This window comes from Fundulus heteroclitus, chromosome 23 (genome assembly GCF_011125445.2).
Source record: "Fundulus heteroclitus isolate FHET01 chromosome 23, MU-UCD_Fhet_4.1, whole genome shotgun sequence".
NCBI lineage: Eukaryota > Metazoa > Chordata > Actinopteri > Cyprinodontiformes > Fundulidae > Fundulus > Fundulus heteroclitus.
In genome coordinates this window covers 26,464,413-26,489,591 of record NC_046383.1, presented here as the reverse complement: position 1 = coordinate 26,489,591, position 25,179 = coordinate 26,464,413, and the positions used below count along the sequence as shown (strand labels likewise).

Sequence of the window (25,179 nt, the reverse complement as noted above, 5' to 3'; positions counted from 1 at the left end):
AATAATTAGCAAGACAACATTTTGATCTGCTGGGGGTTGTCTCCGCCATGTTTCTCCAACACTACGCTGCCCTGACGGTGGTACTTTAGGGCAAGGAGGGGCTGAGCCCTGAGTGGCAGCTGTTCACATGCACGTACACACACGCGCGGCCAGCCCGGCCATGTAAACAAGAGACTGGAGAACAACATGCGGTGTGATGCTAGATAATAGTCCATCTGAAATATTACCTTTAGTTCTTTACATACCCATTTTCAGTTCTTTCTATAAAAAATAATACAATTTAGCTTATTGCTGTTTAACGTTATGCAAAAAATTGAACTTTTTTCATGCTTTTGTCATTTTTAAATCTATGTAAATGCAACTGTGATTAAAAAGTAAAAGCAATAGGATAAAATACAATTTTAGATGCAGCTCACTGGTGGGTGATGCTATTTCATTTGAAAAGCCCGAGGGCACCACTTGTGGTCCTTGGGGGCGACCTGGTGCCCACGGGTGACATGTTGGTGACCCCTGCTTTACATTAATGGAAATCCTTGTCCAGTTGGAACACCCAGTTGGGTCCAAGGATCAACCGCCTGACTTTCGGCCCTTGAGAAACAACTCAAACCACCCCAGTTTGAACTGATCGTAATTAGTAAACGGCTGGGGAAAACCAATGTCACTGTCCACCAAGATCCTAGGTTAATATTAACTGGAGCTGTGAGGGTGCCGACCAAAAATGGGCATTTTCAAGCAGGACTAAAATTAGCAGACACCCACCTCAACAACACACCAAACACAATAGCCTTTCAGAGATAAGTTTTATTGCTACACAAGACAAAGACTGAGCTTGAACTTGGCAGCAATGACAAGGATACTTTTTAGATAAATCAAGGTAAGTTTCTCAAAATAAAAAAATGGTATCAACTTTCAAGCACGGAGGCGGTGGCATCATGCTAGGGGCCTGTGGTAGTGACAGTGATGCAGGTGTTCCAATGTGACAATGACCCCAAGCATCAAAATGTTTTTTGTTTTTTTAGAATAGACAAAAGAGGCTAACATTGGGCTTGTGAAATGAACCCCCACCTCAACCCTATTGAAAACGTATTGAACACCCTTGAAAGCTGTGGCTGCGACATTTAAACAACCCCTTTCTGTATTTTCTGCATTTCCTCCACAATGCATTGCTCAAATATTTATCCAGAATTGTCGATTTCTGCAACAACTCATTGAGGGACATTTACCCATTTATTAGTCAGAGTCTATGCTTATGCATGAGCCAGTGCACAGTAATGTTTAATTTTTTAACCTAATTGTTGCTTAAAAAATCCGGGTGTAAGAACTCTTGACATATGCTGAACAGTTAAAAAGTAAGCTGCGCCTAGAGGAGTTGAATTGTATGTCTTACCTCTCATGCCCTGCTTCACGTTGGCTGCCGGCCTGTTTGTATAATAGCAAATTCATGGCACAGACCAACCAGCTATTTCAGGTCACGCACTGCTGCCACAAGCCCAGTATGTTGTAATTTGAGCTTGCAGCCAGGAATTAGTTGTCTCTGTTTTTGCCAGAAAACATAAATCAGTACTTCTGCATCCTTTCAGTCTGACCACCCCCCCCCCCCCCCGCTGACCTCTGCACGGCTTGAGGGAGCCGAGCCTGTGCACTCCGGACAGTTATAACACCGGGGGTGGGCCATAATCAGCCATGAAATCAGACATTTGAGAAGCTGACAGCAGAGTTGACGGAGGCCAAGATGAAGCCCAAGACCTCTTGTCCATTCGGAGGAAGCGACGCATACGAGGAATAGCAAACTGTTGATTAAACTTTGTGTCCGTGGGGCGCTCAAAACGAGCACGGGAAGGCTGACAGCATCTACACACCTCATCAATACTTACACATTTCTATTGAATGAGTTCAGAAAAATAATAATAAGGCACAACCTGTTGCTTGTTTTCATAAGTGGCCGTTTCCTGCACGTCTGGCTCGTTTCTGGAATTAGCTCGGTGTTTCCAACGTCCAACTAAAACAATGATGACGCTGGCGGTTTGAGCTCTACCCTGCGCCACCATCCGAGCTATCTGCAGATCTCAGCCCAGATCCTGTCGAGACAATGCGCAGCTTCCCCCTGCTGCACCAATGAAAACACATGCCTTTCTGAGGCGGCCGGGCAACACGGGGGCAGAAAAGCGACGAGAAAGAAGAGGAAAGGTGGCACAAAGGAATAAAAAGGAGAGCAGGAGGGATAAAGGCTGCTTGAACAAGTCTCTTCATCTTGGTTTAGTCGTCTTGTGTGTTTGGGGTTTTTCTTTTCCCAAAAGCATGACTCTTACCTCCAGTACTTTAAAAAGAAATATCGACTGGGATAAAAAGCAGTTCCAATGAGTCAAATGGACTGGAACCGCTGGTGGCAAACAGCGAACCCTCCATTTCGGGTGCCCTCTAACAGAGGCTTTAATCCATTTAGGCTGCATCTTGGCACAGAATCTGAGGTCTGACAAAGCCCAGCTCTGTCTCTGTGATCCAGCCCACTGAGTTTTAAGCTCTTACAGATGTGCAGAGAAAGTGGGCATGCGGCTCGGGCCAGTCTGGGATAGCTGACTAACTGGACTCTAAATCTGCTTTTCAGCAACAGCTTGATGAATCCTTCGTGTCAGCTTCCTGTCTCAGATCCTCCCAGGACACACATAACCAGGCCCCGATAGCCTATTTCTTTCTGTTCCCTAAAAAAAAAAACGACATGTCAACATCTGCATGCGAGGATATCCGAGCCTGAAGGGGATTTTTTTTGTTGTTGTTGTTGTCTTTAAGGGCGGGCGGCATAGAGTCTTATCAGCCCCAATGCAGTCCTTTCTGGTTTCTGTCCCAGTGCTCTTTAGGGCGAGAAGAGAATCCGACGAAGGATGTAATTTCTTTTGACTCAAATTTCAACTCATGAGCATGCAGCTGCAGCCGTCACGCTTCTGCCATCGTACAAAAAAAACCACGGGAAAACTCTGGAAACTGGCTCTGATTGGACAAGTCTCAGCAGCCGGCGTGCCAAAACTGATACGGAGGAGATCAAAGCAGACAGACGAAGCCGACTTCTGGTGACGGGCGGCTACATCTAAATAACGTTATAGCAGACAGACACTAAAATATTTATTCAACATGGCTCTGAAAGCCATGTCAGCAGTGTGTGCCGCCATTAGAATGGCCCCTTTGTGTCCTTTTCTAGTCGAGAGAAGATGTCACAGGGCTGTCACGGAGAACCCACCCATCTCCAAGCACCGTTCCTTTTTTCTTTGCCCAGATCCAGGCAAACCTAGGAAGGCATGACACATGATTAATCCATTACAAGGCGAAGAATCAAAACAGCACTCTACCTGTACTGTACCATCATCCTCAGCGCAGACACTTGAGGTGGCGAGGAACAAAAATACCTTTTTTGTTTAGTTTTTTTTTTTGCTGAGAAAAAAAAGATGGCATGCCAAGACACACTCTGCCCAAAGCCTAATGGAGGGGTGTGTGTGTGTGTGGCGGCGTGCAGGGGTGAGCTGAGGTGAGCCATGAATGCTTGGCACAAACTTGACTTGGACAGGATGGGCAGATGACAGACAGTGTGAGTTTGTGTGCGTGTGCGCGAGGAGCGAAAAGGTGGCAGGATAAAAATGGGCGTGTGCCGGGTTTGACAGCAGCGACTCTTCCCATGTCCATTTCCTGGCAAGCGAAGCCTGGGAGCTGCTCTGGGAGATGCTCTCTTAACGTCTCTCACAACCCTTCTTCTAAGCTTCAGTTCATAAGTGCTCAGACTCTGGTTCAAAGGTTTGTAATCAACATCAATGGTCTTGAATGTTGTTGTGGCGTGTTTGTCTCTCAACTATTAGCCAAGCACAGCGTGTCTCATGAGGAGAGATAAACCGATCAAGACACGAGTCAGCTTCATCAGTCCGGACCTGTGAATAGTCGGTTGCAAATTTTTAAAAAAATGCATTTTTTTGTTCTCCCTCCATCAGTAGACACGCCATACCTGCAGTCTGCCTTGTCACACTGACAGCAGCACCTTTCCTCAAAAAGACTTAAAGTTAGACATACACTAAGCAGTTCACACTGAAATCTAAGGCCATGGACACACATAGCTGGGTCTTTATAAAAACAAATATCTCCCCCACGTCGTTTCTACAACGTGTAGAGGCATGTTTGTGGTTCGCTTAAACCGCAAGAGAGAGGGAGACTTTTCAGACAAATAACAGGAAGGCTAGACACAGTTCAGCAAAGTTGCTCTGTTTTGTCCTTTTCAAGCCGTTAGCCTCTGACTGTAATGAAACATGAAGGATTTGGGCATGTTGGGTGCTTTTGGTAATCCAGAACTAAGTTAAGGATCCACTTTCTCCAGGGAAACTGCTGTTTTGGTAAAGCTAGCCACGTTAACAGACCACGATTGGTAGAACAACATGTGGAAGAAGACTTCAAATGTTGATTTTTTTATTTTATTTTATTTTTTTTTTTGAGGGCGGGTGAGGGGTGGTAATATAATAAGTGAAACCTTGTTTGATGGTTCTCTCACATAACAGATGTGGCAGAAAGTTATGGGAAAATTATATTCCTGTGTGGTGTCATATTGTGAAACCTTTGAAGAATAACCAGAATTGGCTAAAATCTTCATCAGTACGCCAAGGCTTTTGAAAGAAAAAAGAAAAAACAGAGATTCGAAACCTTCTTTTAACTCATATTATGGAACAATTCTACTCCTAATCTTAAAGGACAAGGTCAGTCAATTTGAAGTGGGGTTCTGTCAGGAAATTATGGCCTGTCAATATCTTACCTCCTGGTGACAAATGTCTTAGCATCTCCGCTTTGATGAAGCAGGGATTAATTTAAGATCCAACAGCTATTCAGATGGGAGCAAAGCCAAAAGCAAACCTCTGCCATTTTAAAACCACTCTCAAAGATGTCCATGGATTTATGCAGAAACTTTAAACCATCTTATAGGACACCTAAAAAAAAGGTCTGGTCAAATAGCCTGATTGTAAATTATTGTGCTGGTTCAAACAGCAAAACAGGTAACAGTGTAGGCTCTGGGGCCAGAGCTGGTTACTTTGACAATATGTTTTTGCCAAACTGCTTATCTCACCTCAACAGCTCATGTTAGACTCATTTGCAGCTTCAGATTTGTACTTCGGAGCATCAACAGGTGCTCAGGCTCTAATGTCACTGCAAAAACATCTCCTCTTACTTTTTGCCGGAACACCAGTGTTTTAAAGGGGACATAGTGTCATGCTTTTCCCTTCTTCCTTTTCACATTAAAAGCATTCAGTTGTGGTCTATATAAGTGGAACTGTGATGCTTGGGTCTGAATTAGGTGTTAATTTGCCCCCATGTTCCCCTGTTATACCCCTACTCTGTGGGGAGTCTGAGTGCAACTCGTTTTGACGCCGTCTCTTTAAAACTAAAGGAGGCAACTCGTTCGCCCGTTTTTGGAGGATGCTGGGGGACGGTGTAACGAACAACCGATGACTTTTCCACTCGTAGCGTCGGCACCTTCAGCTTGGACTACAAAATCTCTGAGAGAAATAAAAATGGCATATTCAGGCGCGCTGGTGGCGCAGCGGGTACTGCGACCCATGTACGGAGGCCTTAGTCCTCGATGCAGTCAACCTGGGTTTGACTCCGACCCACAGTCCTTTGCAGCATGTCTCTCCCCCTCTTCCACCCCCTTCCTGTCAGCCTACTGTGTTAAAAAGTGAGCCACCAGAGCTGTGAAAAAATAAAAAAAATAAAAAAAATGGTGGATTCATGAGATTGGCAAGTTGGCAGTCCATGACCTTGTTGACCAATTGTTCAACAAAAACATAACAGAAAACTGAACGGCTTGAAAAATGCAACCACAAAAGAATATAAAGATATATACGCAGCACTTGGACAGACTAAATTCATATATTTCTGCACTCCTGCCGTCTCCAAGTTCACAACAAATGTATTTCAGAGTTAAAAAAGAGGATGTTGCATGATACGACAACGATTTCTTGCTGATTTAAATGTACAATTGTGATGCAGTGGCACATTCTTCATTGAGGTGAGCCAACCTGAGTACTTAACAGACATTAACTAAATGACCTACATAAGGAAAGCATTAAGTAAATAAACAGAAGCAAGAGTGGAACTTACTCTGGGAAAATCTTTAGCCTAGTTACTGTGCACGTGTATGTTTTATATGGACGGATAGCAAAAGATTGCTCTGACTGAGAGGTTAAAAAACCCGAACAAACTATTTTATGAAACGTGTTTGAGTATGTTGGACAACCAAAGAGAAACATTTTAACAGCTGTAAAATGAGTAACGTGAGTTTTCCATTGGCAAATCAAATCACGGCCGAACCGTCTGCTTTGGTTCCACCGTATCTCCAGTCAGGAGAAATTAGGATGTGTTAAGACAGCCTGGGGAGAACCAGAGGGACACGTTCCTGTTTTTGGAGAAGGGGCACATTTAAAAGCTGGGAATGCATTCCAAAACAAGCTAGCTCGGATGCTTTCACGGGCAGCATATCGGAGGAAATGGTGCCAATATTTCAGAGCACATCCAGAGAAAGCATCTGCTCTGCCAGGTAGGTGGCATTCAAACACGAATGACCGAGTCCATCTTTATTTTCCCGGCACTGGCGTGAAGACCAAACAGCTGAGAAACGTATTTAAAAACAGCAAATAAACTCCCAAAACTCCCGTTTAGGAACGTTTTTGGCTGCGCAGCGCCATGTGTAAACTCATCAGGCGTTGATATAACAGCTATGTAAGTTATGAAACCATCCCCTGAGAGCCCACCAAATATAAACAGCCTGGAAGACGCGCCTGTCAATCTCGGCGGCAGCAGCCATCTGGGCCTATCCTGTTACCGAGCTGAATAAGAAAATGAGAAAATAAATAGCTGGTGGTACCAAGTTCGGGCTGACTCAAGAAAAAAAAAAAAACCCGCCGTCTTCTGTTCCTGCCTGTAGGTAAACCAAGCCGGAGCAGAAAGGCTTGCTAATAAATTCAACCCTGCATTCCCCGAGGTGTCTTGTATTTGATGATCCTAATTAAGGGTGGGTTTGACCTTCCAGCTGAATTCTTGCTTTGGGCCTGGAGCTCTCTGCCTCTGGAGGGCTGTTTGGAGGGCTTAGAGGACACAGCGGGCCTTAACTCCATGACCCAGCTAAAGACTGGATGCTGGCAAAAGTGCCAAAAAGGTTTTTTTTTTTGAATGATCAGTAAAACTCACATGTTCTTTTTTAAGTTTTAGGCGCTTGTCTGATGAAAAAATTGGAGTTCAAGAAAAAAAATAAACTATATATATATATATATATATATATATATATATATATATATATATATATATATATATATATATATATATATATAGTTTCTTTTACTCATGTGTATATATATATATATATATATATATATATATATATATATATATATATATATATATATGTGTGTGTGTGTGTGTGTGTATAATGTACATACATATATACATATTATATATATATTAAACAGGAGGAGTTGGTTTTTGAGAAAGAAAGAAACATTGATGACTTTTATTCTTCTGTAGAAGAACAAAATAATGTCTGGATGAGCTTTTCACGGTGTCATGTTTTGATAACGCTCAGCATGAAAATATTTATGAGCTCAGTGAAGCGAGGGCCCAAAAAAGAGAGAGACCTTAATAAGAGACCTTGTTGGAAGTTTGCCGGCGTCAGCTAACAATATGAAGCGAAACCCACATCAGGAGAGCATGAAGTCACCACAGCCCCGAGGCTGCAACACCCACATGTTGTTCTACTCTCCTCTGAATTTTAAAAACACCGTCTCTATGACAGCACAGAGCTCTCCATGTGACTTTAATCTGCATGGGCTACACCGCGGTGGTGGTCCCGCTTTCAGTGTTCAGCCTCAGGAAAGTCTCTCCAGCTCTGAACGGAGTGATCTGGATCCAGAGTGGGGAGTGAGAGGCTTGAGTGAGCGAGATCTTTATGAGATGTCACCCACAGCTGTGGCTCTGTGTGCACGTTCAGTGGCGTACCCCCTTTCTCTATTTGTTCTTTTTTTGTCACAATTAAATGTTTCAGATTAAACAACTTTTAATATCTGAGAAATATACCTTGAGTAAATACAGCAAAACAATCAAATGATAATTTCATTTATTCAGGAAATGAGGCCAGTCCGGCCATGTGAAAACATAATTGCCCCGTAAACCTAAAACCCCAAAACTGTCGGAAATAATCGTTTGGAAATCTGTCGTTGAGTATTTTCCATCACTGTGGAGGAATTTTGTCCCGCTCTTCTTTGCAGAATTGTCTTAATTCAGCGGCACAACCGGATTTAAGCCCAGGATGTGACTAAGCCGCTACAGAACATGACTCTTTTTTTTAGCTCTTCAGATGATTGTCCTGATGCTTAAACCAGGTTTGCTTAAGTTAAGTGTCACAAACGTATGTTTTGTTATCGTATGCCACCGCTATGTCTGACGTTTTCTAAAACATTACTTTCACTCCACATCCAACAGGACCCCCCCTTTCAAAAAGTTCCAAATTTGTCTTGTAAGTCCACAGATTATTCTGCCAAAAGTCTTGTTGCTGTTTTGTCAGATGTGGTTCTGGCGTTGGACCTCTATCACGGATGCCATTTTAACCAGTCCCTTTCGTACTGTTGTGCCATGAACACTCACACAAACGAGGCCTGTGACATTTTAGATGTAGTTCTTTGTCCTTTTGTGGCCTCCTGGGTGAGTTATCGTTTGCTGTTGGCGTCATTTTGGCTGGCCGGACACTCCTGGGAAGGTCCACCACCGTTCCAACTTTTCTCCTTCAGTGGATGAAGACACTCTGGTCCGCCGGAGTCCCAACGTCTCAGAACTGAGAACTGTCTTTCTTTCTTACCTGTTTTTGAACTTCTGTAGATTTTGCTGTGATGGGTTGCTTTTTGAGATTGTCTAGTGTACTTCACGTTGTAAGGAAGCTTCTCTTTATGGGATCTCTCTTTTAATGGTGTGGCAGCAAGCAGGCCTCGATGTGGATTGTGAAATGAAGCAGAAAAGTGTGGCAAATCAGTCAATTTACGCTTTAACAAAGGGGGCAATTATATATCCAACTTGGACTGGGTAGTTTATTTTCTTTAATAAATAAAATACTCATTTGAAAACGGCAGTTTTGTGTCAACTCGGGCTGATCATATTAATGCTATATCTGTGTTTGAGAGACTTCCTGCTCTGTTGCCCTGAATCTCTCTCGTTTTTACAGCCAAAGACACGTGTAGCAAAGAAATGTGAGCAACAAAACCAGTGGCAGGTTTTCCAGACTGGTCCCAGACCAACATATTCCTCATGTCCTTCATCTTCAACGTTGTCTTTCTTTGACATCCTTCATCCTGCAACCACGTCGCAGCGCGTCGTCCCTATAACTGTCTGCCTGAATTAAACCAGCTCTTTGTGATTTGGTGCTATTACTGTACTGCTTCACACACTCCTAGCAAATCCTCTCAACACTAATTTTCAAATTGCAGACAACAGATGTAAGTAAAAAAAAAAAAAAAAAGAAGAACAGACGAAGCCCGGACTCCAGCAGTGAACAGCATGGTGGTGCTGCTGGTGGGGAGACTCCAGATAAAATCCTTAGTAGCTGAATCAAGTTAAATTCTCCCTCGTGAAGTCAGCAGATTGACAAGATTATCCGTCCCACGCTGGCAGGAAATCGGATCTCTGAGTCGGATCAACAGGAAATTAAAAGAGAGCAACAAGGTTCAGACAAAGGCAAACAAACCCCCCCCCGTCTCTGGGCCGATCCTGACAACAGAAACGTCAGCCAATAATAATCACTGGAAAGGATGTCGTCGCAGCTTGAAGCTACCGTGGCAGTCCAGTCCAAAAAAAAAAAAAAACGAAGCTTTTTGGCCCTCAAAGTTTTTCACGGTCGTGTCACAACTGGAAACTGGATTCTATCGGGATTTTATTCAATAGGCCAAAAGAATCGATGGATTTTATATTTCAATGTGTCTTGCCACAGATTGTCGTTCGGATCCAGCTTTGGACTTTGACTAGGCCACCATGATGGGTCAATAAGCCTGGATCTGCGTGTCTTCTACCTACGCTCTGCTGGGAGCTGAACCACTCGGCACGTTTCAGCTGTTTCTGCCATCTCTAACAGGTTTTCTTCCAGGACTACCCCGTATTCAGCTCCATCCATCTACCCACAGCTCTGACCAGCTTTACTCTCCCTGCAGAACAGCAGCCAGATTTCTGCCACCCCCATGTTTCAGCCTGGGGATGGCAGATGGATGTTCAGCGCAAGCTTTCAGCCAAAACCCTGCATTTTTTTTTTCACATGGCGGGAAATGCAGCTCGGCTGAATGTGTTGCACGGAAACACGTCCGGGTCGCTACATTTGTTCCCGCCTGCATTTTTAAACTCTCCCAGAATCGATAGCAGGAAGGGTTTTAGTGGCACCCATCATGCTGCAGGCACCCCACACGTTGAGGACACATGCTGAGCAAAAGCACTTCTCTGGATTCTCAGCCGCATGAAGGTCGGCCAGAAAACTCATCCGCCAGCTTGCTTCCTGACGTAATCACCCACCATCAGGGAAAGATCCACATTAAGTTTACACGCAAAGTACAACACATTGTTTCATCTACAACCCCTAATAACTAAAAAAAAAACGAATTCCTGTCATCTGTGGGGGCGTCAATGCCTGAGACAGAAATCAAAATTCACATTTCCACTCCCCCGATCCATTTTCCTGAGCTGTAAATCCAGAGATGCCCTCATTGATTCCATGTATCGATTAAGTCTCCCCCTCCTGTTTGAATTACTGTACAGCTCGCCGCTGGGAGTTTGCACGTGTGCGCCTGGATCCACTGAACGTGGGTTTACAGTATTTGCAGTCGGGACGACCCGGGCGGCACAAAAAAACCAAAATCTCCACCTCAGCCCCAAACGCCTGTCTGTACCGCACTCCGCCGCTAACACACTTTTCATCAGGACCTAATGGGGCTTAGCTGCTGCAGAAGGCTGCAGAAACAAGCCACCACGCTGATAAAATAATAAGACTTCCACTACAAATGCTGCCCTAATTGGAATCATCCATTCACTTTACAGTGCATTATCGCTGGCGTGTGGCTGGCTCTCTCCAAGGCGTGCACTTCATCGAATTAATGAAACTGTACTTGCTGCTGAGGATTATCTTGTACTCGCCTCTATTGAGTTAAAAGCGAAGCCAAGACAATAAAGTCTGATCTGTTGCATTATTTCAATAATCTTGATTCTGCAGGAGAGCACTTTTTTTTTTTTTGACATGGCTTGCTTGGCTCATTGTAAGTGCTGCAGGTTTTCTTGTGTTTGTCCAGGTTGTGTCGTTTTTTTTTTTTGTTTTTTTTAGTGTTAGCATGTAAGTTTTTGGACTTTGAATGCTTGAGTACCCAGAGAGAACCTATGCCAACTCCACGCAGAAACAGCCCGAACCGGAATTTGAACCCGGGACCTTCTTGCTGCAAATCAGGGGGAAATCTGTTCCAAGGTTTTTATATTATTTTAAATTTTTTTAACAGATTAGAGCGTGAAGGTCAAGAATAAAATCACAACGCTGACAATGAAGACAAATAAAGTACAACGGTATTTCCACGATAAGGGTGAAATTTCAATAACTTTCTTGTTTTGAAATGAAAGCAGGACTATGAGCCTTAAAAACAAATCCCTCTGACTTCATATTTCCCACCGAGTCACAACATTACAGGCAAACAGGAGGTTTTCCGCCCCCGGCGTCTTCCCAGCAGATCCCCACAAGGCCTCGCTCTGAGATCCCGGGCCTGAAGTCGGCCAGCACACACCAGCAGGTTACAAAAGAAAGCGCAGACCGGAGCGGCGTCTCTGTCAGTAAAGTCGGTCGGGTTGCCAGAGCGAGCGTCCAGGGTCAGCTGTTTTCTCAGAGCGATCTTTTGCAACCAAGGCGTCCAAAAGCAACATTCCAAGCAACCAACCAGCAGCCACCACAATGAGGCGAGAGGAAACTGGAAGAAAAGTGGATCTTTTTTTTTTTTTTTTTTTTTTTTTCCCCACCAACCTTTATCCCTTCTCTTGAAAAAAGCTAAGGTTTCCCCGAGTTTGGCTCTCGCGGCTCTGGAAGCCCACATGCCTGCAGTTATTCATCTGGGCAGACACATCAATTACCACTAATTAACCAGATGATGGTCTGGTGAGCAGAAAATGAAGGAGGTGATTAATCACTCCGAGCACCTCTAGGCCCCACGCTACTCAACCTTAAAAAGGGGGGGGGGGGGGACATGAATGAGAAGAGCTACTGGGTTTCCTTTTCTTTTTTTTTGCCTTGATGACTTGCCCGGAAACAGGATGTGTCCAAACCATTGTGGAGGGCAATCAGGAGAAAACGGAGATCCCTCTGAGGATTATATTAGCAGAAATAATCCACCTGACCGACCTGATGGGGAAAACAAAACTTCACCCTTGAGCTCATACCTCTGCGTCTGACAGAAATCCTAGTAATTTCTGTTTTTTTTTTTTTTATTATTAGAAGCAGGGGATTTCCTGTTGCTGCAGAGGTGCTGGTTTTCTCTCGTTTCGTTCGCCTCAGTGGGTGAGTTTTGCTGGCGGGTTTGGGCGATGATGTAATCGTGGAAAGATCCTGGGTGCAGTCAGACTAGCGATCCAGTGGGAAAGCTTTCATCCCGCCAAAGATGGCCGCCTTCAGAAAGAACCAAAGTTAATCTTAAAAACAGGCGACCAGAAGGAGAGCGGTGTGAAGTGAAGACGTTTTGGCCTAACTTTCGAGGCAAAAGTTTGGAGAACTTTCCCTTTTTTTGTTGTTGTTGTTGTTGTTGTTTATACCACAAACTTCAAAGTATTTTTTTTTATTGGGATCTGATTTACCCCCATAAAGTGGTGCATGGTTGTAAAGGGGAAGGAAAATGCTGCATGTTGGTGGGTTTTTCCCCCACCACAAATAAAATTCTGAAAAACATTTGGATTCAGCCCACTGGAACCAAGAAGCTGCAGAACCAGTTTTCCCTGCAGTCACATCTGCGAGTGCTTTGAAGCGTGTCTCTACCAGTCGTTCCCCAATCAAGAGAGCAAATTATTCTATGCAGAGGTGCTCACGCTAAATTTCTCAATGGAGAACTTGTTTGAAAAGCGATTTGAAAAGTCTCATAGCAGATTATCCGTTATAGATCTGGGTCTGGACTTTGACTGGGCCATTCTAGCACATGAATCGAAACCACTTTAGCTCTGGATTTATGCTTGAGGTACTTGTTTTTCTTCAAGGATTGTTCTGTGTTTAGCTTCGTCTATCAACTTTAACTTAGCTTCCCTGCCTTTGCTGGGGTGGAAGAGCCTCCCCTCAGCATGATGCTGACTCCACCGTGTTTCATGCTGCAGTTTTTCCATCGTGCAGGATTTTATGTTGGTTCATCCCAATATAAAAAAAAAAAGCCTAACAATTTATTCTGAAGTAAAAAAAAAATGTGGGGGGAAAAGACGTCTTTTTGCGTGGCTCCGTGCAGGAGCACAACATTTATCTGCTGAATAATCTTCGCAGCGCAGACAAAGGCGAGTATATGTGTTTACATTGGGAAGTGATGCAGATCGGAGCGCGCTGATGGTGTACGGGAAATAATTCCCCGTCTCTATCCAGGAAAACATTTAATCTGACTGGAGGAAGCCAGGAATTTGTCTTGCAGATGGGTTTTAGAAGGGGGTGGGGGGGGGGGGGTGAACTTGCCGAGGCCCGCTCATGACACAGTTATGTGGTTACAGCACAAATCACAATGTGCCTCATGCAATCCAGTCATTTTTCCTTACTCCTCTCTGTGGAGGTAAATTAAATTACGACGGACCGCGCATGCAGATGCAGCAAGCAAAGCGCTGCATCTCCTTATTTAAGACAGGATCGTCTCAGCAGCAGCAGCAGCAGACAGCCGTGTGGAGAGCCCCGCCGCTGCGCACTGAGCTGCTGCCATCGTGGCCTCGGCCTGATGAGGGAGTCCGGCTTGTTTCGGTGCCGTGGACTCGCCCCGTGTGCGCTTTTATTACCTCATCATATCTGCTGATTTATGGCTCCGGCCCTGGCCCACTTTTCTGGGCTGTTTATACGCGATGACGATGAAGGAAAATCACGGGCTTTATTGCCCAGACCTGGCGGGGTTGTTTACAAAGCGAGGAGGGCCGCAGTGGGGGAGCTGCACAACACCTGCACCTCACACCCGTCTGATCCGCCTTTACAGACCCCCCTCTGAAAGGGGCCGATAAGTGCAGAGCATGAAACGATATGTATCTGCTGCGATAAATAAATCATTAGCGTCTGCTCCTGATGCACACATTTGCTCCTACGGACTCAAACCCTGAAGATAAAAGCTTGTATTCTTTTTGTTTTGTCTATAAAATGGGACTCCTTGTTCTGTTTTGCGTGGACAGAAACCTAAAATAAAACCCAAGGCTGGAATTAGATGCTTCTATCCTCTCTGAGCCTCATTGCGTCTGCAGACCAAACATCTGTTTGCCTATGGCGCCATCGTGTGGAGGGAACAGGCACGTCTCGGCTGCAGCTTGGTTTAACTTCTCTTTCCTTTTTAATTGCCAACTATAAGGGCTGGCCTTCGTGGATCAAGTCAAATGGAAATCACACTTGAATTTCTGATTCAGCGTTTACAACTCTAGAGTCGAGGTTCTAACATGTGATGGAAAGCCTGGAGTATTATGGTAAGAGTCATTTTCCAGGTGTGGAGGAGCCGTCTGAAGAGGACTCCGGCTTCCTCCCACAGTTTAAAAAAAACAAAAAAAAAAACAGGACTGCTCAGTAAACAGCCACGTCTAATCTAAATCGCTCTTAGACTGTACGGGTGCTTTGACCTGTGATGGACTGGCGACCTGCCCAGGGTGGACCCCAGCTTCTGCTCAATGAAGGCTGCACATGCAGGCCATATGCAGAACAGGCCTCCTGTATGACAACTACGTGGTTTGCCTAAACTTGATCCATATTTGCACGACCAGATAGATTCTGCTACACATTTTGGACCCATACGCCTCCACCTTTTTACCCAGAGCATCACACCGACTAAAGGAAATTAATGAGGACATCAAGCTGTAAATTGTTGGCTGGGGCGTATGGGAAAGCATTCAGGGGTTTTAGGCAGGGAACTACTTTTTCCATACCTATCCTTACCTGAAAACCCCCATTTTTTCCTTTTTTTCCACAGGAGCCCTTGTATGAATGAATGTTGGGGAAAGTATCTGGCCAAGAACATTAAGTCATTTCAGGCCTTTCCAAGCTGAACGGGATCACCTTTAGGAGAGTTATGCAGCTCAAGGACCATTTTCACCCAGGAGTTAATTAATAGCGAAAAACAAGGTGAGCAGCAATTAATCAGGCAAAATCAGTCATAATTCCAGTCTAATGATTTTATTGTGTGTTCTGGGTGTTAAGATAATCTATAAAGTCATCATCAAAAAAAAAAAAAAAAAAGCAAATAGATCCATTACAGCATGTTATCACTTTATTAGCCAGTAGTGCAGGTTGATTGATGCACAGCTCCAGTTTTCCTAAGATAACACATCACACAGTTTAGCAGAACACACACCTACAGGCTGATCACCAATGTTTGCAAACCAAAAGGAGGAGAAATGGAAAAAAAAAACAAAAAAAAACGTATCAAGGTGGCGCTATTCCACCGAGCTTCCTACAGCTTTACGTTACAGTTTGAAGGGATATAATCAGTTACGATCAGTCCTGTAGGAAGGCAGAGAAACCGACTTCCTGGCTGTCTAAACCGGCGGTGACGTTAGATTAACAAGCTAGAGTATGAGCTCCTAGACGCACCGAGCTGTTAAACAGTAAGAAGTGTTCCTGCACAATCGTCAGGTATGTTCAGGCAGTGCACAGCACGAAGACGCCGCTTAACATTTGCTGCATTTCATTTCGACAAAGCATGCAATGAAAACACAAAACTATGGTCTGCAGAGAAGGACGAAGACGGACACGCGGGGCGGAGCCGAGTCCCGCTTCAGACCGCTCTCATCTCTTGCCCCTTGATTCTGCTCACTGATTTCACCCGCTCAGTCCCAACAGCTTGCACCCGCTTGGTGTTGCAGTGAATTATAACCACATGGAGACGGAGGGGATAAAGAAAGCACTGTACGCGCAACATTAAGACATCCTAAGCTCCCACGCTGGAGCTGCTTCGTGCTAATAGACTGTATAGTGTTTCGACGGGGGGGGGGGGGGGTGTAGTGAAACACACAATCTGTCACGACAGTCGTTTTAAACAGAGGTGAACCAACAGTTTTCTATAGTTTTACCATGAACTGAGCAACAGATTGGGGTTATTGTGCGACCGCTAGGTAAAAGGAAGGCAAGCGAGAAACTAAAGACCCTGAAGGAGGGAGCTGAGCCAGAGATCGGTTTCAAAGAGCTAAATACTTTTATTTGCGCTCAGGGAGCGAGCGGCCCCAGCCTCAGCTCCACGTGATGCGTGAGCCAGATGGCCTCGGGCGCGGCGTCGCCCCCGTCCTCGCTCGGCCGCATGGGGGCCGTCAGGTTGCGGAAGTCGTGGCGCATCCTGAACGTGACGGTGACGTCCGAGTCGTCCTCTTTCTGAGGGATCACCTTGATGAAGAAGCCGATCTTGTTGGACTTCCTGAAGGCGACGATGCTGCGGAGAGGACCAGAGGTGAGGTTATGGGTGCTCCGGCGGCGGCGGCGGCGCTTTGGTGCGGCGCGCGGCGGGGGCCGGAGCCGTTTACTCACTCTGGGTCGTCCTGGAAGTCCTGCGGTTCAGCCAGCTCATCGTACTCAGCTGCAGCATCCTTCCCTGCCAACACCAGCTCCTTACTGGGTACCAGAACCTGAACGGGAAAAAAGCTTTTAGACGTTTCCCTCTTCTAATAATTATGTTGAACATAAAAAAATAAAAAAATTAAATTGAGAAAAGATCATAGTGGGACAAAAAGTGCTTTAAGGTGCAGCTTACTCTTGGAGCTCATAGTGGTAAAGGACAAAAAAGCAGAGGCTAGTTACATCCACATTTTAACATAATACTTGCAGTCTAGTGTTCACTGCGCTGGTTTCATTCGTGATAATTTACTTAAAACCGCTTATTCAACGGCAGCTTCAGCCCCATTAAGAGAGAAGTGAGTGACAGCGGACCTTGGCGGTGCTGTTAACGTCGTCAGGGTCTTCTTCTTCACAGGCAGCCAGGGTGACGTGGGTGACGTTCTCCACTGGGTTGGTCAGGGTTAGCAGCACCTGACTCTCCTAACGGCGCGAAGATAAGAGACGTTCAATCATAATGTTAGAACTTGTTAAAAGACCATTTTTAGTGCAGCCGATCTCATCGATTTTCCATAAAATGTATTAAAGACTCAAACAGTATGTGGTAAAAATGAGGAACGCTTGGGTGAAATTAATTAAGTGCGGAAACTATTGTTGTCCAGCTATCCCATATATATTTTCAATAAAATGCATAAAAAAAATGATTTTTTTGTTTTGTTATTTCTGCCACATTTGAAGCCATATAAACACCACATTATGGAATCGTGTCGTTTACGCGCATGAAGACGGCTCTGATCCGGGCTGTTCTACAGTTTTCTGACCCCGGCTTCAGCTAAAGTTTCTAACAGAACGACGAAACTTCAACAAAAATACACTTTAGAAAACAGAAGCAGGGCAGACGCTGACCTTCGTGTGTCGGAGATTAGGAATGGACATTATTCTGACTTCAGGGATGTAGCTCCTGTTGGAGGAAGACAAGAGGAACAAGAAATTCACCAACAGCCAAACTGCGCTACCAAAACAAATCCTCAGATCACCGGACCGCTCAAATGGTTCATTTCATTTTCTAAACTAGAACATCATTATTTCTGCCTGATTTTAATCACAGCTTCTTTTTTTTTTTTTTAGAAGAACACTTTTTGGAAAGCTTAGTATGCCTCATTTCTTGTGTTTACAGCTGCACAAGCAATTTCCCCCAACATGAACCTAATCAGGACCGAGGCTCCACTCACACAGCCACCAGCTGGATTTTGAACTTGATTGAAGTCGGATTAAACTCCGGCTTGCTCAGGTTGTGCTCGCATTTCTGAGGAAAGCAATTAAGAAAAAAAAAACGACCAACGTTAAACAGATGAGATCAAACCCCAGCCATCAGAGAGCCATCGGGGCACGGGAGCCGTACTGACCCTGCAGCGCAGCGAGCGCTTCATCAGGAGGTGTTTGTGTCTGGGGTGGAGCTGAGACGCTCCTGCGGGCTGGAAGTCCGGCTGCAGCAGCCTCTGCCGCAGCGTGGTCACTGGGGAACACACGGACGCGTTCAGGTTGGCGCTCGGTGGCCGTCAGGAGGTAAACCAGTGCTGCCGCTAGACGTAGAAGCTCACCTTCTGGTAAACTGATGGGTCTGGTGTAGCAATCCTCAGGCAGCGGCTCCACCTCGTCAAGCGCCTGGGCGGGCTCGATGGTGATCTCCTTCTGGTCCTCGCCCTCTTTGAGGCTGGATGAGGAACACAAACACGAGTCTCTTTAAAAGATGAAATCTGAGACTATCAGACTACCTGCTGCTGCGCACGGCTGGTCAGATGGCTTAAAAAAAAAAGCTTAGCACTGATCACCTAAAATGCTCATTTGAAGGTTTGGGAATATAAAAAAACAAGGCTCCTATCACTTTTATTAAGGTAACACTGCTTTAAAACTACAGCTGCTAACTTAGGATGGGGGTATTCAAGACTGCAGGCTCTACATAATCAACTCATCTGTTAAAAGGAGTTGAAAACTACTAAAAAAGCAGCAAACACTCATTCTGCCTTTCTGTCTATGCGTTAAAGCTTTCAATACCTAAAAATTTTAGTTTTTTTTTATTGTAATGTTTAACATGATGCAATGAGTCCTGAGGACCAGCATTTAGAGACACTGCTTTAGTTTTTTAATCTGTTGTCTATAACAAGGCAAACAGGTCCCTGATTTTTGGGGACTGATTCTTTTCTACTTTCAGCAACAGAAGTATTGTGGCCTTGCTACAGGAGCTGGACTTTGCTCACTCTGTTTAAATTTGTGCTATTCTTGAAAAATAAGAAACCACACAAAATCCTTCCAGGGCCATAAATGGACCCTGCGCTGCACTTTGGACTCTCGTGCTTTAGCCTCTCTTAGATCTGAGCTCTTCATTAAACATATAACCATGAGCCTGCCGTTACAGCACTCTGTTGTTCCCCATCGTACGAGCTGATCCGCTGGGATTATGGCTGTGCGTCACACGGCTACTGGACACTGGAGCAGTGGAGACGTGTCCTCTGGAGAGACTGATCATAGGTCTCTGTCTGGTAGGCCAATGAGTGAGGCTGGGTCTGGCAGTCACCAGGAGAACGGCACCCGTCTCGCTGCGTTTTCAGTCCAGCGATGGTTTGGTGCAGAAGGGATTACGGGCTGTTTGCAGGAATTGGGTTTAGCCCCTTAGGACTGAAAGGAACCCTTAATTCCTTCAGCACAACAGGACTTTCTGGACATTTTTCATGCTTCCCACTTTGTGAACACAGTGTGGGAATGGCCACTTCCTTATACAACATGACAGGATTTCAAACACATGGATGATCTGGTGAAGGAGAACTGCACAGAGTCCAGAGGACACAGGAGCAGTGAACAGAACGCCTTTGGGATGAAATAGAGCAGAGACTTTAAGCCAAGCCTTCTGGTCCAACATCAGTGTCAGACCTCGCGCTTCTAGACAAATGGTTAAACACTTCCCGTAAACACACTTTTCAACTTAATGAAAAGCCGTCCCTGAAGAGCTCCAGCTGTTCCAGCCATAAGAAGGACCGCGGGTTAACGATGGGATGTCATCCGACTTCTTGTGTGAGTGAAGGCAGACGAGCTGACCCTTTGTGTTGGGGATTTCCCCAACATCTGACAGAACTCTGTGTCGTGATCCATATTCAGGCTGCATTTAGCGCTTTGAATGCACCCACAGTTGTTGTACATCTAGTGCAACAAACAAGTTAACTGGATCAGAGCAGCCCGACACTGGAGGATCACACGGTAACTCGGCTCTGTGCGGCTGCCGTTTCTGCTCGGTACCAAATCACGACGCCACACTGCAATCCCACATTAACCCTCACACTTCACAGTGACTGCCTCCAGAGATGGATCAGGGTAGTAATACTGGAGGATCGACTTCAGCTCCCTGTTCTGTGCCGGGAACTTTCAGCCAATCCCAAGATAAATAAACAAAAACAAAAAAACATGTAGCTCATACAACCAAAGCATGATCTGAAAGGGGCTTTAGGTTTATTGTGAAGCAGCCAGCCAATTGTTGGTTTTATTAAGTTACAACCATGTTACAACATGGTGACGCTCCCACAATAGAAAGATGGTGACAAACTGCTGATTATGGTGAATTACCAGTGACTGTATAACCACATTTTCTAGGGATGATGAACAACATAATCAAAGCACAGCGGCTGAAAGGTAAAACATTTATCCATGTCATCGTGGTGTGGAGACAGGGTGCAGCTACTAAGCGGAAAGCACAATTCACCCGCGCTCTTCTTGTCATACAAACATGAAAAGGATCAACACTGGGTGCCAAAAAGCAGCCCTATTTGTCATATTTGACGAGAGGAAACTCACGAAAGTCCTGCCAGGGCGGAGATGGGGGCTCCGGGCCTCTGCCTCTGCAGTCTGGTTCCAAGGCCGTATTTTTCCTGGGCGAATTTGGACCGAAGAGGCATGATTAGGCAGACGGCCAAATGAGAACCAAGTCAGCATGATTTATGAAATTAATCTACAGCTATTTCTCTACATGACAAGTTCTTAACAAAGCCTTTGTGCAGGAGATAAATCCATGTCAACTCTTAAAAATAAAACAGAAAACAAGCTTCTTCTCTTTTTTTCTTTTTTTTTAAGCATAAAGACAATAAATAAGCCAGATAGAGTTTAATATATCTTCTGGTAAGAGACAAAGAACACAGAACAGAGCAGCTGGAGAAAGACGAGGGGGGATTTCTCGACTTAATTAGGCTTAAATGCTTTTCTTTCCCTCTGAATAAACAGACATTAAGATGCCAACATAAAGCTCCCCTTGTGTGAATCTAAGCCTAATTTAGCCAAGGACACATCCATGTGATCCGTGAGCTCGCCCAGTGACAGAGTTGACAAGGAAAAGGAGATAAAAGTGCATCTGTAAAAGACTATGTGAAAATGTAACTCACCACCACATGAATAGTGTGTTGCTGGGGGGGGGAGAGGGGGGAGGGTAAAAACCAAAATATCAGAGTGCATAAGCAAAGGAAGAAAAAAAAAAAAGAAGAGAATAAAGATTAAAGTGAAAGCAAAGCAATCAAGCAAAACATTAGTGGCATTTGGTGACATGCAAGTGCAACAACAATGATCCTTTAAGATGGAAAGCTAGAACTGCAGGACATCACATCTTAAGTGGTTTCAATATACAGCAAGAAGGCCTGAGTCGTAATAACGCGGGTTATTGCCAGTGCTGCCCTCTTTTATTAAATGTGCGCTAGCACCCAGCGAACACGGCTTTAGCTTAACCACACACCGAGGTGCAGCGGATCAGATCTTCAACTTGCAAATCACTGTTGTACAAAGCAAAATGACACCACGGCTGTTTAGCATTTTCAAAGGTTGGAGGGAGGAGGGAGGGGGGTGACATTTTTGAGAAGACTGCGTGAAAGCATCACTCTCAGGGGGAGGGGGGAGGGAGAGTACCGAGAACGCCAGGGGCATGCACTGTCGTCTCCTCGCCATCTTCTTCCTGTCTCTCTCCTGCTTCTCTCGGTGGGCGAGCTGCTGGTAATACTCGATCAGCTTGGAGATCTGTGGCAAAAAAAAAAAAAAAAGGCAATTTTAAGATCACAATAGTGATACTAATGCATGCTGGGGGTGCAATGGTACACGTATTCAGCGCTGAAAACGCATGCGGGATATTTGAGTGCGGCGGTTCAAGTCCAGAACTCCACGTTTAGCCCTGCAGCTTTTAAAAAAGGTCGTCACATGAAGCGACATTACGGCTAAACGGCAAGCCTGAGGACCAGCCGCTATGGTTAAAGCCGCCTGTCTGCAAACCCGGCTTCCTTCCACAGTCAAACTTCTTACTTTTCTGAACTCAGTGACTGATCCAAAGTATTTGACAGTAAACTCTTAATGTGATTTTAACTGGCTGCTGGTAACAACAGAACATTACCGCCCAGTCTCGCCGCTGAAACTGCAGGTTTGCTCAATAAGCAGCAAAAGTATCAATAATTGTTTGTTGTTTTGCAGTAAATATGAGGCCTAAGTAAGAGCAGCAGAGCTTGCTTTTGCCTTGGGCTTTGGATGTGTTGGGTTTAATGTTCTCGGAGAGCAAATCAAAAGAAAGCTGTGTTTGATCAGGGAACATGTGAGAAACTCCAGACTTACCCGCTGAGCGTGGGGGTTTTCTGGCTCCTGCCATCCACCGCTGGCTGCAAGAGACAAAAACGGTGCACAACATCAGCGTAAAGACCAGAAGCAAAGTTAGCTGCTAATTGTGGGAGGGGGGGTGTAGCTTTAGTTTTCCTATTAGCGACCCCTTTTATAATGTCGGCGTTGGTTAAACACCTACCGACTGATTTGTCAGCCATTCCTACATCCCTGGAGGTCCAGCGACAGAAACCACAGGCCAGGTAGTAGGCTTTCTTCATGGTGGTCTTGGTAGGGTCATCAGCCAGGGGAGCTGGGATGTTAGTGGCCCGAGTTGACAGTGTGTGCATGCAGCACGGGCAGTCAAAGCAGTTGGCGCACCTACGGCGGAGCAAAGAGGCAACAGTGAAGCGACGGCGGACACAAACACATTTCCAGAGGCAGCAACAGAAGAAGAAGCTTTCTGCGTGCATACGATTATCCGTCACCTGTTCTTTTTGAGCTTAGCCTCAGCGGACGGCATGTTCTCCAGGCAACTTGGACAGTAATGCGAGTCCACCTGGTTACCAGAGTCAAAGAAAGAACAGGGGAGTCAGCTGATCTGAGACAAAAAAAAAAACTTCAGCAAAGTCATCATCGGCCATGTTTCCATCCAAATCTCATGCGAATTCTGAGCAAACTTTTAAAATAACGCAGAAATAGAAGCGGAAACGGTTGCGTTTCCGTCTGCTGGCGATTTAATCAGGCGACGCACAGCGCAGGTCGTTATTATACATTGACTGCAATAAACAGGAAGTAGGGGTTGCTAACAGGCCCGGACCACGGATCAATGATGGGACGAGGTTTTGATAAATGTGTTGATCTTATCAGGATGAGACTAAGAAATGCTCGCGTCTCTTCGTCGGTCCATACGTATTCGTATTTGCTTCCAGCCATGTTTACGAGCGTTAGGGCATTTACTGATTTTCATTTCAAAAAAGTCAAAAAACCACCTCAAGTGAACGTAGAAACTTTGTTTGCGAAATTTAGTTAGTCCGGATTTTGCAGTTTTTCATCAACGTTTTCCAATGCGACACTTCAAAATATGCATAAAAAAAAAAACATTGATGAAACGCGACTATTGTCAGTGGGTGTGATTTGTTAGAGCTTAGTGCGTATAGTACCAGCCACGTTCATAGACACCACTGGGCAAGATGTACAGAAGGTTTTACAGTACAGTAGAGTACAGAAAAGTACAGTAGTAGTATCTCTGCTTTTCCTGAACTTTAAAAGAAAATTTCAAGCTTTAAATGAACTATTCTATTCTATATATATATATATATATATAAATAAAAACAACAACAACAGTGAACAAACATGCTAATGGTTGCACAGGTTCTTGATCTCAACAAGACTCATTCACACCATCTCAGATGATGCTAAAGACCACTTTAGCTACTCTGAGGCCTTTGCTTGTTCTATCAGGCATATTGCAAAGTTTTTTTCACATCGTTCTGTAAATCGCCTGTCATCTTTCGTCTACTTAACTAGAATATTGGACTTTTATCTGAATATGCCGTATTATCAATCGTTGCGATAAGATAATTGTCTTTTGCTTTACGGCTTAACTTGAAATCAGCTTGTTACTCATATTATTAATCTGGTCTGTAACTCTGTCTTTATGCCACTATCATGCCCGAATTTACAGGAAAATATCACAAAATGATGTATTTGGGATACTATTGCTGAACATGATTGGAACAAGAGAAAACTTGCAAAAAGAAGATTTATATATAAACTTATAAAAATGCTGGATTTCTTTATTATCAATTAATATTTTCCATTGATTATTTTGAATGGGGTATATATAAATAATTTCCATCATAGCACTTTTACGTTGTTATAGAAACAAGGTGAACAAAGACACATTAATTAATTTTGGTAAAGAATGACTTCATAACTTGGGGACCGATTAGACCACTGAATAAATGAGTCCAAATAAAAGATTGGGGGTTTCTAAAATAAAAATAAAAAATGATGTAGGAGATTATTTTACTGCAACAAAAAAAAAAAATTATTTTAAGGCCTTTACCAAGTGCCAGAACATAGGGCTGGTCTTATATCTATATATGTATGCCTTTAATAACTTATTCCTTATCAATTAGAAGGAAAGACTGGGTTTTTCTGATTAAATTTTTTCATATAAACTCTCAAAATGCGTTAATGTAGCTACTTCTTTCTGGGTGTGGTGTTCCCAACTATGATGATGGCCTCATTATGAAGCGACTCTTCGTAAATTGGATAACATAACCTTTAAAAGAGACACCCCGACGTTATTACAAATGGCTTTATTTCCCAAAGGTGCAGATAATCTGTATTTTTTTAATGTTATTTCAATTTTGTAACGTCAATTTTTCACTGGCTAGGCAGTTTACGCTACATGATGCTAACTAGCGGAAGTTAAAAGTGTCCAGCCAATGAAATAACGGAAATGCCGGAAGAGCGATTGATTGACAAGCCGCTTCGCCAGTCAATCCGCGGAATGAGCGAACAAGTCCCGCCCCCATCTGTCATAGCGACAGGCAAGTCGGCTAACAACAGAGCATCGGAGGAAGAAGAAAGACGAACGTACCTCGTGAGACACACATTCCAGCGACCTCAACTCGCTACAGTAGCGACAAAAATAAAGCTGAGATAGCGGGGCTCTAATCCTTTTCTCTCCACGAACCAGATAGACGACTCTATCTGGCTGCAGAAGAGACGCCATCTTTCCACGGCTGAGCTGTGCTGCTCACCCTACTCCTGCGTTCTGTTGGTCAGACCACGGA

The 25,179-nt window shown here is 44.5% G+C and overlaps 1 protein-coding gene across 2 annotated transcripts; it reads right to left on the bottom strand.

The window, feature by feature from the left end:
• Window positions 1-15,466: 15,466 nt before the first annotated feature.
• dctn4 (dynactin 4) lies at window positions 15,467-25,179 on the bottom strand. Of its 2 annotated transcripts, XM_012867493.3 has the most exons (14): window positions 24,984-25,179; window positions 22,861-22,931; window positions 22,575-22,753; window positions 22,391-22,434; window positions 21,701-21,808; window positions 21,187-21,207; window positions 20,606-20,679; window positions 18,364-18,476; window positions 18,169-18,278; window positions 17,995-18,068; window positions 17,669-17,723; window positions 17,138-17,245; window positions 16,739-16,836; window positions 15,467-16,643 (listed from the first exon to the last, which is right to left on the bottom strand). In XM_012867493.3, exons 1-14 carry the CDS (start codon window positions 25,116-25,118, stop codon window positions 16,424-16,426), a joined length of 1,410 nt encoding a protein of 469 aa, XP_012722947.2. In that variant the 5' UTR covers window positions 25,119-25,179; the 3' UTR covers window positions 15,467-16,423. The 2 variants fall into 2 exon arrangements, with proteins under 2 accessions (XP_012722947.2, XP_012723024.2); XM_012867570.3 differs by lacking the exon at window positions 21,187-21,207.